This window comes from Cherax quadricarinatus, chromosome 36 (genome assembly GCF_038502225.1).
Source record: "Cherax quadricarinatus isolate ZL_2023a chromosome 36, ASM3850222v1, whole genome shotgun sequence".
Lineage (NCBI taxonomy): Eukaryota > Metazoa > Arthropoda > Malacostraca > Decapoda > Parastacidae > Cherax > Cherax quadricarinatus.
In genome coordinates, this window is record NC_091327.1 from 20,680,520 (window position 1) to 20,696,445 (window position 15,926).

At 42.5% G+C, this 15,926-nt stretch overlaps 1 protein-coding gene across 1 annotated transcript in view; it reads right to left on the bottom strand.

Annotated features, from left to right (window-relative positions):
* Positions 1-10,975: 10,975 nt before the first annotated feature.
* The window catches only part of LOC128691355 (coiled-coil domain-containing protein 77), a 48,825-nt gene continuing 43,874 nt past the window's right edge, over positions 10,976-15,926 (bottom strand). Inside the window, exon 10 of the mRNA XM_070091656.1 lies at positions 10,976-14,144. Coding sequence (XP_069947757.1) covers positions 13,980-14,144 — 165 coding nt within the window. The 3' untranslated portion in view covers positions 10,976-13,979. The remainder of the gene's footprint in view (positions 14,145-15,926) is intronic.

A 15,926-nucleotide genomic window follows, 5' to 3' on the forward strand; every position in this document is an offset into this window, starting at 1 on the left:
CCGGCCTGCTGGTTTCCCTGAATCCCTTCATTAATGTTACCTTGCTTACACTCCAACAGCACATCAAGTCCTAAAAACCATTTGTCTCCATTTGCTATCTAATATGCTGATGCACGCTTGCTGGAAGTCCAAGCCCCTCGCACACAAAACCTCCTTTACTCCCTCCCTCCAACCTTTCCTAGGCTGACCCCGACCCAGCCTTCCCTCCACTACAGATTTATACACTCTCAGAGTCCTTCTATTTTCTTTCACCCTCTCTACATGTCCAAACCATCTCAATAACCCCCCCTCTACCCTCTGGATAATAGCTTTGGTAATCCTGCACCTCCTCCTAATCTCCAAACTATGGATTCTCTGCATTATATTCACACCACACATTGCCCTCAGACATGACATCTCCACTGCCTCCAGCCTTCTCCTTGTCGCAACATTCACCACCCATGCCTGACATCCATACAAGAGTGTTGGTATAACTATACTCTCATACATTCCCCTCTTTGCTTTCATGGATAAAGTTCTTTGTCTCCACAGACTCCTCAGTTCACTACTCACCTTTTTCCCCTCGTCAATTCTATGATTCACTTCATCTTTCATAGACCCATCTGCTGACACGTCCTCTCCCGAATATCTGAATACATTCACCTCCTCCATACTCTCTCCCTCCAATCTAATTTTTGTATTATCCTCACCACCTTACTCTTTCCTATGTTCACTTTTAATTTTATTTTTTTACACACCAACCAACCTCTGCAACTTCTCTTCAGAATCTCTCAAAAGCAACTGTGACAACTCCAACTTTGTGTTAGATTCTTTATCATTTAACCCCCACACCTCTTGCCAACACCCAAGCATTCACTTCTCTTACAACTCTATCTATAAATATAATGAACCATTGTGATATCACACATCCCTGTCTAAGGCCTACTTTTGCTGGGAAATAATCTCCCTCTTGCCTACATACTCTAACCTGAGCCTCACTATCCTCCTAAAGACTTCACTGCTTTCAGTAACCTACCTCCTATTCCAAACATTTGCAACATCCGCCACATTACCCCCTTATCCATCCTATCATACACCTTTTCCAAATCCATAAATGCCACAAAAACCTCTATCTAAATGCTGTTCACCTATATGTTTCACTACAAATGCTTGGTCTACACACCCCATACCCTTCCTAAACCCTCCTTGTTCATCTGCTATCCTGCTCTCCATCTTACTCTTAATTCTTTCTATAATAACTCTACCATACACTTTACCAGGTATAGTCAATAGACATATTCCCCTATAATTTTTACATTTTCTTCTGTCCCCTTTGCCTTTGTACAGAGGAACTATGCATGCTCTCTGCCAATCCCTAGGTACCTTACCCTCTTCCATATACGTATTTATTAAATAGAAACACAAACCGCTCCAAAACTATATTCCCACCTGCTTTTAACATCAATCCCAGCTGCTTTACTCGCTGTCATTCTACCCACTTCCCCACACTCTCAACTGGTTCTTCCTCACTCCTGTAAGATGTTATTCCTCCTTGCCCTATACACGAAATCACAGCTTTCCTATCTTCAACAACATTTAACAAATCCTCAAAACATTCCTTCCATCATCCCGATACCTCTAACTCTCCCTTTAATAACTCTCCTTAATATAGGAACAAGAGCTTAGATCAGATTTTTTTTTTTTAACATGTTGGCTGTGTCCCACCAAGGCAGGGTGACCCAAAAAAGAAATAAGCAATTTCACTATCATTCAACACTTTCACCATCATTCACACACTCACTGTCTTTACAGAGGAGCCCAGATATGACAGTTTAGATGTCACTCCAAACAACCAATATCGCAAACCCCTCCTTTAGAGTGCAGGCATTGTACTTCCCACTTCCAGGATTCAGAAAAAAAAAAACTTCCAAGAATGTTCAAATTTCATTTATTGTTATTGTATTTGTATAACAGTTACATACAATAAATAAAACTGCATCCATGCTAAACAATACATTAGTATCACTTTTTTTTGTAAAATAGGACAAAATATATTTCTTTGTAAAAAAGTCAAAAATTTTATTATCTAAATCACATTCTCATTATGACAATGATGAAAATTAAAAAATATACAGTGGAACCCCAAATATTGGCCTTAATTTGTTCCAGAAGGCTGTTCGAGTGCTGTTACCGAACAAATTTGTTCCCATAAGGAATAATGTAAATTAGATTATAACAAAAAAAAGCCACAATTACCGTGACTGGAACGATACACAAATAACCCACACATAGAAGAGAGGAGCTTACGATGAAGTTTCGGTCCAACTTGGACCATTTACAAAGTCTCACTGCTCTCCCTTTCATTAGTGTGACTTTGTAAATGGTCCAAGTCGGACCGAAACGTCGTCGTAAGCTCCTCTCTTCTATGTGCGGGTTATTTGTGTAAATTAGATTAGTCCGTTTCAGACCCCCAAAATTACACTTACAAAAGCACTTACAAAAATATACACTTACTTAATTGTTCGAGTTGAGAGCTGTTTGAAATTCGGGGTACCACTATACATCTAATGAAAAAATTACATTGTAAAGATATATTGTATTTCAGATAACTTACATTTCAAAGATAAAATTTTTGTGGCATTCAGATACAGCAACATCAATAATGATTTCAACAGTGGTAATTTTAACTTACTAGCACCTGTAACTCATACACATCACACACTGAAGGAATAGGGAGGAAATAAGGTTTTGTATAAGTTCTACAACTTATGCTTCTCTGAAATATTTTGCTCTACTAAGCCACTGAAAACAATATGAATGAAATCATATGGTTAGTGTTTTAATTTAGTGGTCATGCACCGACCCTGAAAAACTAGGTACTGCCAGAAAACTTGTGAGTAACAGAAACTGTAATAAGGTTGTGTTCAGCAATAAAAATGCTCAATAATCAAAACTTGCAAAATCAAGCCCACAAATTTTTTGGAACTATATACAGAACACTCTGGAATATAAACAAAGTAGACTAGGCTAAACTCTTTGCCAGGGTTGTAACAAAAAAAAGATGGCATAGCTGGCAAATAGCTGAAATGAGCTGATTATTTTTATATTCATTGGGGAGCACTAAATCCATAGGTAATCACATCATAGAACAGATGGGGCTCAAACTCAAGGCAAGTGAGCCCTCAAACTCACAGGCTAGAGGTAATCATTTTTGATCCAAGAAACAGGAGTTCCAGTTTTTTAGACCAAGAGCTTCAGCATAAAGGCACCCCTGCCCCCTTCTCCATCCCACTGAAGGGGTGGAATGAAGCGAACAATGATACAGTGGAAGTGAACACACAGGAATTAAAAAAAATAAGATATCACAGGACTCAATCATATCAGATGGTCTGAAGCGGCAAGACCAAGAGCTGGAGCACACCCCCTGCCAATTCAAATGAGTAATCACAATAATCCAGCACCATTTTATTGTTTTTTTGTAAATCTGCTTAGCATTTTTTCCTCTACATTTTGCTTTCTACTGTTTCTTCATTTTTCATACACTGTTTTTATGTAATCTTTCTAAGGCAATAAAATTTACCTTCTCACAGAATTATCTCTTACTCTAAGCAAGGAAATTATGCTGTGCAAGACAATTTTACCAAATTCTCTAATCCTTCAGTACGAATGTTTCAAGTACAGTAGAACCCCTATTCAACCTTTACTGAAGGCCATACATGGAGAGCTTCATTTGTTCCTTTTACCTTAGTGCCCCTTGTCTTTGAGCTTCATGCACAACCCTTAGCTAAATTAAAAAGTAATCATAGTATTTCCATCAAAAGACTCATTCCTTCTTATGGATATTATTATTATTATTAGAATAAAAAAAACGCTAAACCGACAGACTACTGGTCAGGGCAATGGGACAACAGTGAGAGGTATCAAGCCCTGAGATGCCTGGTTTGCGAAATGATAGTACAATGGCAGATTCCCACTGTTGAGGGAGAACCCCTCGTGCCCAAATATGATTGAAAAGACAAAAGGACTGTAAGGGCCGCAGAATGCAGATGTTTAGTATACTGATATGAATATCATCAGATCCAGCTGCCGGTGACTGGCAAGCAGAAAGTGTGGACTCTAGCTCTAGGAGAGTGAAAGGTACGTTATACGGTGCCATTCCACTAGAGGAGAAATCCAAGGGCAATTGCTCCTTGGTAGACTTAGACACAAGAAATGAGGGACAAAGGTGAAGCCCTTGGGAGACATGGACAAGATAGTTCCCGATTTCTGTGGCAACTTCAAGAGGTTCCGCAACAATAACACCAGTAACCCAAAAAACGGGAGCTGGGTCCGGAGTGTACTTGCCACACAACTTCCGTACCTTCTGCCAAACCACACACATAGGGAAAGACAAGGTAATGGTAGACACTTAGTCTTGCTAACAAGTGCATTTAGCGTCACATATAACACGTTGAGCAACTGCCCTTGCCTGCTTAAAATCCAAAAGACAATCTGAGGTCAGATTATATCGATAACAACCCCAAGCAGCACGTTTCAAATGCAATGCATGGGCACACACAAAAGACCACCAAGGCATGCATGCCTGAGGTTTAAGGAATAGAACATGATACCGCAGTCAAAACTAAAGTCAAAAACTGGTGTACCAGTTCATCAATAGAGGACAAAAGAGGGTCCCCACAAAAGGTGGTACGATGAGAGTAAGTCCCAATTCACTCATGCAAATTGCCAACAAGGGCTACGAGGCAGTCAGGGATACATAGTAGAAGTAAGAAGAATAGGAAAGTGATCACTGTCGTGTAAATTCGAGAGAACAGACCAAGCATAATTAAGTACAATTGACAAGGAACAGATAGAAAGATCAATGCAAGAGAGAGAGACTGAGTGTGAGAGTCAAAATGGGTAGGAGCACCCATATTTAAAGCATGAAGAGAATGAGAAGCAACAAGTCTCCAATTGATCACCACGAGAGTCACAGTGGGACCCTCCCCAAAGATGATGGCAAGCGTTAAAATTACCTAGCAACAAGATGGGCGGCGGTAGAGATCAAAAGTGCAATATCTGAGATACAGAATGCATGGGAGGGGAAAAGATAGAGAGAGCAAACTGTATACCATCTGTGTAAATAAATACGAGCTGCAGTATAATGAAGCAGAGAATGAACAAAAACTTGTTGATACGGCATACCAATGCGCACAAGAAGTACACTTTCATTAAATGATTCATCAGGAAAGGGATCAGAAGAATGTAACAGCACATAGCCTGAAACAGGACAAATAACAGCTGAACGAATTTTGAGCTCTTGTAACCCGAAACATATAGGGGAAAACTGGGAGAGCAACACTTGAAGCTCTCCCCGATTACCCGAGGCCACAAATATTCCATTGTAAGTAAGTCATTATTAACAAAGGCAGGTATACCAACAATAAGAAGCGATAAAATCTATGGGCAATTATTAGGGTCAGTGAAGTCAACATGTGGGGGCAACAGTAAGCATGTAAGCAAAGAGGAATCAGAATGCTGTGAAGGAAAAGATTGTTGCAAGGGTTGTGAAAAAGAAGGGGTTGAAGGTGGAGCATCGGTGTCGATCAAGGGTTTTGTCTCTGCAATATAGTTGGAGATGGCACCAAGTGTCTCAGCGAAGGCAATGAGCATCACAGTGATCGGATAAGGATGGAACGTTCGCTTCTGCATAGAGGCCCTCAACAGGGGAAGAGCGAAAAGCACCAAGGCATAAATGTAATCCTTGGTGATGAATGGGGTTAAGGCTAGAGAGACTAGCAGGAGAGGCCGCTGAATAGATCTGGTCACCATAATCAAGTTTCGATAAAATGAGGGCGGAATGTAGGCGAAGGAGAGTTCGACGCTCAGCTCCCCATGAAAGATGAGCAAGGGTTTTAAGAAGGTTCAGCCAGCTGTGACAAGTTGCCTTCAGAGAGGTAATGTGAGGTTTCCAGGATAACCTACGGTCAAAGAGGAGGCCTAGAAACTTGACTGTATCACGTTCAGGGATACGGGAGCCATAGAGGTACAAAGGATGATCAGAGATGACAGAGCGTCTAGTGAAAGTAATTTGGCGAGTTTTGGTACTGGAAAATTTAAACCCATGTGTGGTGGCCCAACTGGAAACACGGTCGACCGCATGTTGGAGAGAAACTGTAATGAGGTGACAGTCAGCGCCTGCACATGCAATAGCGAAGTCATCAACATAGAGTGATGACCAAATATTGGATGGAAGACTAGAGGCCAAATCATTTATAGCAAGGAGAAAAAGTGTTGTGCTCAGAACACATCCCTGGGGAACACCTTCAGCTTGGATAAAGTCCGGGGAGAGCACATCATTAACCCGAACATGGAAATGTCTGTCAGTTAAAAAGTTCTTAAGGAAGGATGGTAGATTGCCCCGAAGGCCTAAGGAGTGGGCTTGGGCCAAAATATTATACCTCCAAGTTGTGTCATATGCCTTCTCAAGGTCAAAAAATATGGCAATAACCGAGTGGTTATTCGCAAAGGCATTACGAACATACGTATCCAAGCATAGTAAGGGGTTTATGGTAGAACGGCCCTTACGAAAGCCATATTGACGAGTGGAGAGATTGTTGTGTGTCTCTAAATACCACACTAAACGTCTATTTACCAGGCGTTCCATCACTTTGCAAACTGCACTGGTAAGAGCAATGGGACGATAGTGGGAGGTTTCATGTCCCGTAGTACCCGGTTTGCGGAAAGGGAGAACAATGGCAAATTTCCACAGCTGTGGAAGAACTCCTTGTGACCAAATAAGATTGAAAAGGCATAATAGGACTGCAAGGGCTGACTTATGTAAATGTTGTAGCATACAAATATGAATGTCGTCGGGCCCAGCTGCCGATGATCGGCAAGCTGAGAGTGTTGCCTCCAGTTCCTGAAGTGTAAAAGGCACATTATACTGTTCTTCTCTGAGAGAAGAAAAGTCCAAGGGTGCTAACTCTCTGGCAGACTTTGAGGAAAGAAACGAGGGGCATAGATGGAGCCCCTGAGAAATACAGACCAGATGATTGCCAATTTCATTGGCAACATCCAGTGGGTTTGCTATATCAACACCGGCAACCTGCAGAACAGGAGCTGGGTCAGGAGAATATTTACCACTCAGTTTTCGTACTTTTTTCCAGACTGCACTCATAGAGGAAGCAGAGGTGATGGTGGAGACATAATCTCGCCAGCAAGTGCGTTTAGCGCCACGGATGACACGGCGAGCGATCGCACGCTTCTACTGTGGTTCTACTGTACTGGTACCTGCCCCACGCAGCGCGTTTCAAACGTACTGCACGAGCACAAGCAGGAGACCACCAAGGCACGCATTTCTGAGAATGCCTGCCCGAAGTTTGGGGTATAGAATGAGAAGCTGCGGTTATAACTGAGGACGAAAAGAGGTGTAAAAGCTCATCAATGGAGGACGAAGAAGGAACCTCACTAAAAACAGTTAGTTGTGAGTAAATGTTCCAATTTGCCTGATCAAATTGCCAGCATGGGTTACGAAGAGGTGGTGAATATGAGGGGGAAGTAAGAATGATTGAGAAATGATCGCTGTCATGTAAATCCGGGAGAAGAGACCGGGTGAAGTCTAATGCGGCAGAGGAAGAGCAGACTGAGAGATCGATGCAAGAGAAAGTATGAGTCCGAGGATCAAAATGGGTGAGAGTACCTGTATTTAAAACATGGAGGGGGTGGGTAGCAAGAAAAGCATCTAACTGAATGCCACGGGAATCACAGTGAGACCCCCCCCAGAGGAAATGATAGGCATTAAAATCGCCAAGTAACAGAAGTGGTGGCAGTAATGACGAAACAAGAAAGGCAATATCTGAGATAAATAATGCCCGAGAAGTAGAGAGATACAAAGAACAGTGTGTATACCACCTATGCAAGTGGATACGGGCTGCTGTGTAATGCAGCGAAGTACGAACAAATAGCTGATGGTACAGAATATCAGTGCGTAGAAGAAGGGCACTTTCATTAAAGGTCCCATCAGGAAAAGGATCTGAAGAATACAATAAATTATAGCCTGAGATGGGATAGATAACGGCAGAGTGTAATTTTGGTTCCTGTAAGCAAACACCAACAGGGAAAAACTGGGAGAGCAACATCTGAAGCTCACCCCGATTACCCCTGAGGCCACGAATATTCTACTGTAAATAGGCCATGATTGGCAACGATAAAGATACCTGAAATCCGCAGGTAAGGGTACCTACGGACTAGAGGGGTTAGAAAAGTCCACATGCGGTGGCAAAGGAAAACGTTCAAGTAGCGAAGGAATGGTGCGCTGTGAAGAAAGGAGTTGCGCAGATGGAGAAGATGAAAGAGAAGGAACAGAGGGTGGATCAGTGTCCATTGATAGTTTGGTCTCTGCAATATATTCAGAGATTGCTTCAGGTGTTTTGGAGTTCAGAGACGTCATATGGAAGACAATATTGGAGATGGAAGGAGGAGGAGTTTGAGTAATGATCAGAGCTGTAATGGACTGTACCAAGGTAGGGGGGGGGGGGCGAAAGGATGGAGGGAACTGGAGAAGTGTGGGAGGGGACAGAAGAGGCAGAAACCTGGAAGGTGGCAGAAGAGGAAGAAACTTGGGAGGGGACAGGGGAGGAAGGCACAGTACGAGGAGGAGGATGAACCTCCACACTTGTAACAGAGCCAGTGAAAGGGGAAGACCCAGGTACAGAAACTGGGAAGGTAAAATGTGGAGGTGGAAGAAGGGAGGGAGGGGTTAAAGGAGATTTTTTGGACCTCTGAGAGGGATGATTGAGAGGAGGTGTTGTACGAGGTTGTTATGGGGCTATAGGACCCAACATGTATTTATAAGTAACAGTTACTCTGGAATACCTAATTATATTGAATTGATGGGGACTTTGCTCTAAATGTCAGAAGGACTGATCAACCTTATGACTGAGAGGCAGCTGGGTCAAGCCTATTTTTCTCAATATAATAGGTTATACTATAGACACAAACACACAATTTAAATAAGTAGTTTATAAAGTTGTATTTCTTTTTGTAAAAGTAAAATTAAGGTGTGGTAGAATTGTGGTAACTGGAGAATTGTGCTTGGCAACAGTCTTTTGTTTTGGTGGGAGGAGCTTAGCCAGGCTCTCTCTCTCTCTCCCTCTCACTGACTCCCTCTCTCTGTGGCTGACCTTCAACCTAGCAGGATCTCTGGGTCCTTCTCCTATCTTTTGGGGCATCATGTGTGCTCCAGGGGTGAGTTTTTATAATTTAAGTTGTGGCCACCATACCCAGGGTGACTAAAGTGTGTCAAAACACTGGTTAGCCCAGAGTTATGTCAAGAGAGAAGGACAGAAGTTAATAAGGTACACCATGTGGGAGAACAGCTATGGAGTGTGTAGATCTTTGTTTTTAAAGTGTGAGGCTGTAATTGTATATTCTGTACATATCTATTGAGAATACAGTTATATTTTTATAGTAGTAGTTTACATAACCTGTGAAGAGGGCTGGTGAAAGGGTATCAGACACACTCAAGATGATCAGCCATGATGTAATTATTACCCCTAGACAAATAAGGCCATTAAGTAAAAGCTACCCCACACTAGAACATGTAGTGAGAACCTTACTATCAAAGTAATAAGGGACAAACCAACGTAACAGAGGTCTTGTCGATACCGGGGTTTGTGAGGGAGAACACGAAGAAGTGAGGACAGACTGAGGAGTTGAAGTAGGGACGTCTGAGCCCAGGACAGCAAAAGAATTAGATACAGGAGCGACTATGGGACTGGCAACCGCAGAGGAGGCTGCAGAAGATGTGACCCCAGAAGTGGGGGGACACTTTGAAACACGAGAATAAGAAACACGGGGCAGTCTCCCTTGGAGGCGGAGATGAGTAACTGCCATAGCATAAAGGAGACCTTCTGCCTCTTTGAGGCAACAAATTTCCCGCTCATTTAAGTAGACCTGGCAACAGCAAGAGTACGAAGGGTGAGCCTCATGACAATTAAGGCAAGAGGGAATTCAACTGCAAGACGTATTAGAATGGTCATCGGCACCACAGACTAGGCATTCGGCTATAGATCTGCAATATTTTGCTGGGTGGCCAAATCGCCAGCAATTCCTACACTGTTGCAGTATAGGGATCACCTTCCGAACTTGTAACCGATGTCCTGCTACATAAACAGAGGATGGGAGTTCACGGCTGTCAAAAGTTAAACGAGCCACATTGAAAGGGTATCGTCTTTGCCCGCGGGCGGGAAGAATATAAGTGTCTACCTTGAGAATTGGGAGATCTTGGAGTTCCAGCTGTTCGAGAATGTCAGTGCCACATGTCTGGAAATTCTGTTAGACTATGGTATGGGGCAGAATAACAGTACCACTACAAGAATTGAGGGAATGATGTTTTTCGATAGTGATAGGAACAGTATCGATATGTGAAAGAAGAGAAAGATCATGAGCTTGGGTAGAATTCTGGACTGTGATGATGCGCGTACCACTCTTAAGAGCATGAAAGGAAATATCTCTACCAACGTGGTGTAGGAGCACTTTGCCAATACTATGGTCGGAAAGATAGGCAGTAGAAGAAGTCGGTCTTAATGTAAAGAATTTAGTCCATTGTGTGGTCCGAAACTGAGTGTGGAGAGGGAGTGCATGACGTGTCGGTCTTTTCCGAGTAGAATGGGAAGGTAACGAAGTAACATCATCAGGAGATTGTCGTTGACATCTAGAAGTGGGACCAGAGTCGGTCCGACGTGGGATGGGCTGGCGATTCGAAAATCACCGCACCGTAGAGGGAGAAGCCGGAAGCATAGTCAAAGGAGATCGGAGGTCAGACAAATCGAAGGAGTCAGTGGAAGCCCCGGTACCTGAAGCGGGTGAGGAATCAGCACCAGCAAGAGGTACAAGGGCCAAAAGATGAGGCGAGGTCAGAATGGGGCCCGGGGGTAGTGGGGTCACGGATCGGATACTCCATGGTTAGGTTACTTCTTTCTTTTTGTTTTTAAGAAAAAAAAGAAAGAAAATAAAAATAAAAAAAGAAAAAAAAAGGGGGGACCGGGGAGGGATAGTTCCTAGAAGGAATGAAAGGGCCAGAAATCTCCCTCTACGCCCAAGAGGACCTAAGCACCGCAAGTAGCGCAGATGCAGCATGGAACCCGTGCCATACCCTACCCATCATGCCAGTAAACCAGCAATCCAGGATAGCAACCTCACATCTGCCGAGCTACCTCGGTGGACAAAAGAGAGGGCGGCTGGATATCCGCCACAAAGCATACCTCCTTCGGCCACCACCCCCGGAATCCGAAAGGTGGCTTCCAGAGATACACCCGTCGCCCGAAAGACACCCAAAGCCACCCTCTGGGATACCAGAGAGGGATCGGGACATCCCCAGGCAATCCAGATTCCACGGCAAACTACGCCACTGCCAAGAACCTCAATGGAATGGGATGGACCCTGGTACCCTTTCCCCTACCTAGGAACTAGCGTGCCTGTGGGAAAAAATCCCAAAGGCCAAAAAGGAAGGGCAAAAGGGAGGGATGGGGAGGAGGAGGAGGAAAGGAAAAAGGGGAGGATGGGATAGGGAAGGGGGGATTGGGGGGTAATTAGGTTCAGTCTGAGGAAGGAGACTGACAGGTCTAATTCCTCAGACCAAGAGCCTCTTCACCACGCCAAGGAGCCCCCCTTGAAGAGGCTATGAAAGTTATATGGGAAAGATCATGAGCTTGTTCTGAATTCTGAACTGTAATGATGTGCGTACCGCTTCAAAGAGCGTGAAAGGATATATTTTGGCCAACATGTTGTAAAAGAGCTTTACCAATACTATGATCAGAAAGATAATCAGTTGGAGATGTCAGCTGTATGGAAAAGAATTTAGTCCACTGCATACTTATAAACATGGTGCACAAAGGAAGTGGGTGTTGTGTAGGTCGTTTTTGGGTAGACATAGAACTGCTGTCAGTAGGTGGTCTGGAACGTTTAGGAGTACTACCACAGGCAGTCCGACCTGAGGGAGGTGGGCAATCCAAAAACCATTGCACCATATTCGGGGAAGCCGGACGCATTGTTAAAGGTGTGCAAGAAGCAGAGGCATTAACAGAAATGGGTGGTGCCTCAGTATCTGGAGCAAGTGATGCAATGTCACCAGCAGAAGGTACAGGAGTATGAGAAGAGTCTAGAGAATGGTCCAATAACAAAGCCGGGTCAGAAGAGGATGTGGGAACAGAAAGGGGCCTGGGAGAAGGAGGGTTATCACAGAATGAGGACTCCATGATAGTGGTGCTTCTTTCTTGTTATTTTAAAGAAAAAAAAGAAAGGAAAGAAAAAAAAGAGGGACACTGGAGGGACAGTCACTAGAAGGCATGCAAGGGCCTTAGGTTCTTCCTCTCATCTGAGAGGGCCTTGAGCCCACTAGCAGTGCAGATGCAGCGTAGAACCTGTGCCATACCCTACCCTTCACGCCAGGAAACCAGCGCTCCGGGATAGCAACTTCACATCTACCGAGCCACCTCGGCGGACAAAAGGGTGGTTGGAAACCCACCACAAAGCATACCTCCTTCGGCTGTCACCTCCCAGAACTGATAGGCAGCTTCTGGAGATACACCCATCATCTGCAGGACACCCCGCCCACTTCTCGGAAATCTGGGAAGGGAGTAGGGCACCTCCAGACAATTCAGATTTCATGGAAAACTACAACACCCCTGAGAGACCCTACAGAGTGGGATGAACCCCAGCACACTTCCCCCTACCTAGAAACTGTAATGCCAGAGGGGAGGACCCCAGAGACTACAAACGGGATGGGGAAAGGGAGGGTTGGAAGGGGGGAGGAAAGGGGAAAAATAGGGGGGATGGGGAGGATGGGATAGGGAGGGGAGGATTGAGGGGTACTTAAATTTGGTCTGAGGAAGGAGACCAAAGGGTTTAATTCCTTAGACCAAGAGCCTCTTTACCGTGTCAAGGGGTTCTCCCTTGAAGAAGCTTATGGATATTAATACTAGGCAGTTAAGAGTAATATTTAAAGGGATCTGGCAAAAAAAACATTTAAATACCATGCAAAATCTCTTATCCAAGGTACACACAATCAGGATTCACATCACCTTCAGAAACCAAACCCCAGCAAGTTGGCAGGGTTCAACCTCACAACTTTTATGTGGGGAATTGGTTACTTTGATATGTCTGTTGATTCTGTATCAACTCTCCAGGGAATAAGTTTAGATATTTGAAATTTTGAAATGAGTAGGTAAAATAATCAGGCCCTTCTATTGTACATGGGTAATGGGTAAAAACAATGTTACTTGTATAACTAAATGATTTTGCAATTAAGAAACACAAGTTATATTTTCCTTATAACAGTGAACACTTTGTGAACTTGTACATTCATTTGCAGTGAGCACAAGTGTGTGGGTGTTGAGGCACACATACTGATACATTCATGTGACACCTATGCTCAAATGTTTATCTCAAATGATAAATATTTATATTTGTTAATCTGCATCTGCACTAGTTGAGATAATGTGCATATTATCTATGGATGTATGTTGAGAGGATGTTCAATCTTATTACAATTCTGCATTCAGAATGATTATTTCCAGTTGTCAGTTTTCAAAATTAATAAAATAGAGAAATATTCGGTACAGATGCAATTACCAACATCTCATATTGCCATATGCAACAAAAGGGAGGATATACTTAAGACTTACCTAAAGAATAGTTTTCTCTTCAAAAACCAATATGTCCATACTGATGTAGCCTGATATTCTGTATTTTATACTATTTAAGCAAGTATTAAATGAACTATCACAGTGTTTTGTTTGTATACACAACTAGGCAAGAACACAAACACAATCACACACATGAACACGAACACACACGTGAACACACACACACATGAAGGCACACATGCACATGCATGCACACACATGCACATGCATGTACGCACACACACACACGTGCATATGCACATACGCATGCACGCACACACGCACGCACGCACGCACGCACGCACGCACACACACACAGACACAAAAAAAAAATCAGTCAGTGTGATTGTTTATATCATTCTCTAGTCTCATAATCTTCCTCTTGGTTTCAGCAACTGTTCTTTGCACACTCCTAACCAAAGTTGCTACTGCTTGCATTTCAGTCAATGCACTGATATCCACTGGCACATCATCCACTCCTGACAAAGCCATTGTAATCTGGGGACAAAATTATGCATTAAAAACATAGCTCAATGAACTTTTGAGTAGTTAATTTGCAATATGTATCATACAGCTGAACCTAAAATAAACCATCTAATAAGAACAGTAGATTGCACTAACAGGAGTGCTCATACTCTGAAAAACACACCTGCAAAATAATCATGAACTTCTATTGGAAACATAATTAAGGCCATTGCTTCTTTTCCAGTGGAAAAATTATTCCTCATTATTTGAGGAATATTTTTAAAAACCTTTAGGTCTCAAAAAATAAGACTTTTAAAACTAACTGCTATACATTTTAGATTTATTTAAGAAAGAAGTGAGGGAACTATTAAGAATACATTATCACAGCTTATTTTAATTTTGTTGAAGTGAAAAATTATTGGTTACCAATGGTACATTACATTGTAACACTACATAGGTGTTTCTATTCTGCAGTTTACCTACTATGGTATTTTTAAGTTACTATCCTGAAACAAAGCAGAAAAAACATTAAAAAAAAAACAATGTACTTGAGAATCCAGCAGGCTTGAGTGAGCATGTTAGATTGGAATGAATGAAGAAAAGTTTTGTATGGTTTGAGGTGCTACTGAAATGTGAGCAAGGTAACATTTATGAAGGGATGCAGGAAAAACCAGTTAGCAGGGCTTGAATCTTGGAGATGGGAAGCACAGTGCCTGCATTTTGAAGGAAGGGTGATGTGGAATGGAAGATCAGCTGAACTGCAATGTCTGCACACTTCTGGCAAGACAGCTACTGAATGAGTGATTGTGAACATGTTTTCTTTTTTGAGTCACCCTTGCTTGGTGGGAGATAGCCAGGGTATTAAAAAAAATCATGATATGAATACTTAGGGCTATAGTGCAGTCTTTTTGACAAGATTTTTTTTGACACGTCGGCTGTTTCCTACCAAGGCAGGGTGACCCCCAAAAAAGAAAAACCTAAAAAGAAAGAAAAACCCAAAAAGAAAGAAAAAACTTTCATCATTCAACACTTTCACCATCACTCGCACATAACCACTGTCTTTGCAGAGGCGCTTAGATACGACAGTTTAGATGTCCCTCCAAACTGCCAATATCCCAAATCCCTTCTTTCAAGTGCAGGCATTGTACTTCCCACTTCCAGAACTCAAGTCTGGCAACCCGGTTTCCCTGAATCCCTTCACAAAATATTACCCTGCTCACACTTTTAACAAAATATTATTCCTAATTATTCAATCAACTACATGTAATTTAGTTTTTTTAGTACTACAATCTATACTGCCTGATCTAATTAGATATTATGGTAATTACAAACATATCTAAAAGTTTCTGAATGCTAATGAAAATTGAAGTATACTAAAGTCTTTCTCCAACTGAAAAAAGGGAAATCATTTAATAATACCTCCTTTGTCCCAATTTTCTGGGGATTGCTTCTGGATTTAACTTAATTTCAAATAGAATATTTTTATAATTTTGGTGGGATTTGGCAGGTTTTCTGATTTGAAGGTCCTGCATTTGAAAGTTGACACCTGCATGTATACAGCACAGCAGAGTGGTACCCCAAGTTTCGGCCATAATTCATTCCAGAAGGCTGTTTGAGTGCCGTTACCAAACAAATTTGTTCCCATAAGGAATAATGTAAATTAGATTAGTCCGTTTCAGACCCCCAAAAATACACTTATAAAAGCACTTACAATAATACACTTACATAATTGTTCGAGCTGGGAGCTGTACGAAACTTAGGGTACCACTGTATATACAATATAATATTCAGTTTGGAAGTTAGAAGGAGGTGCGG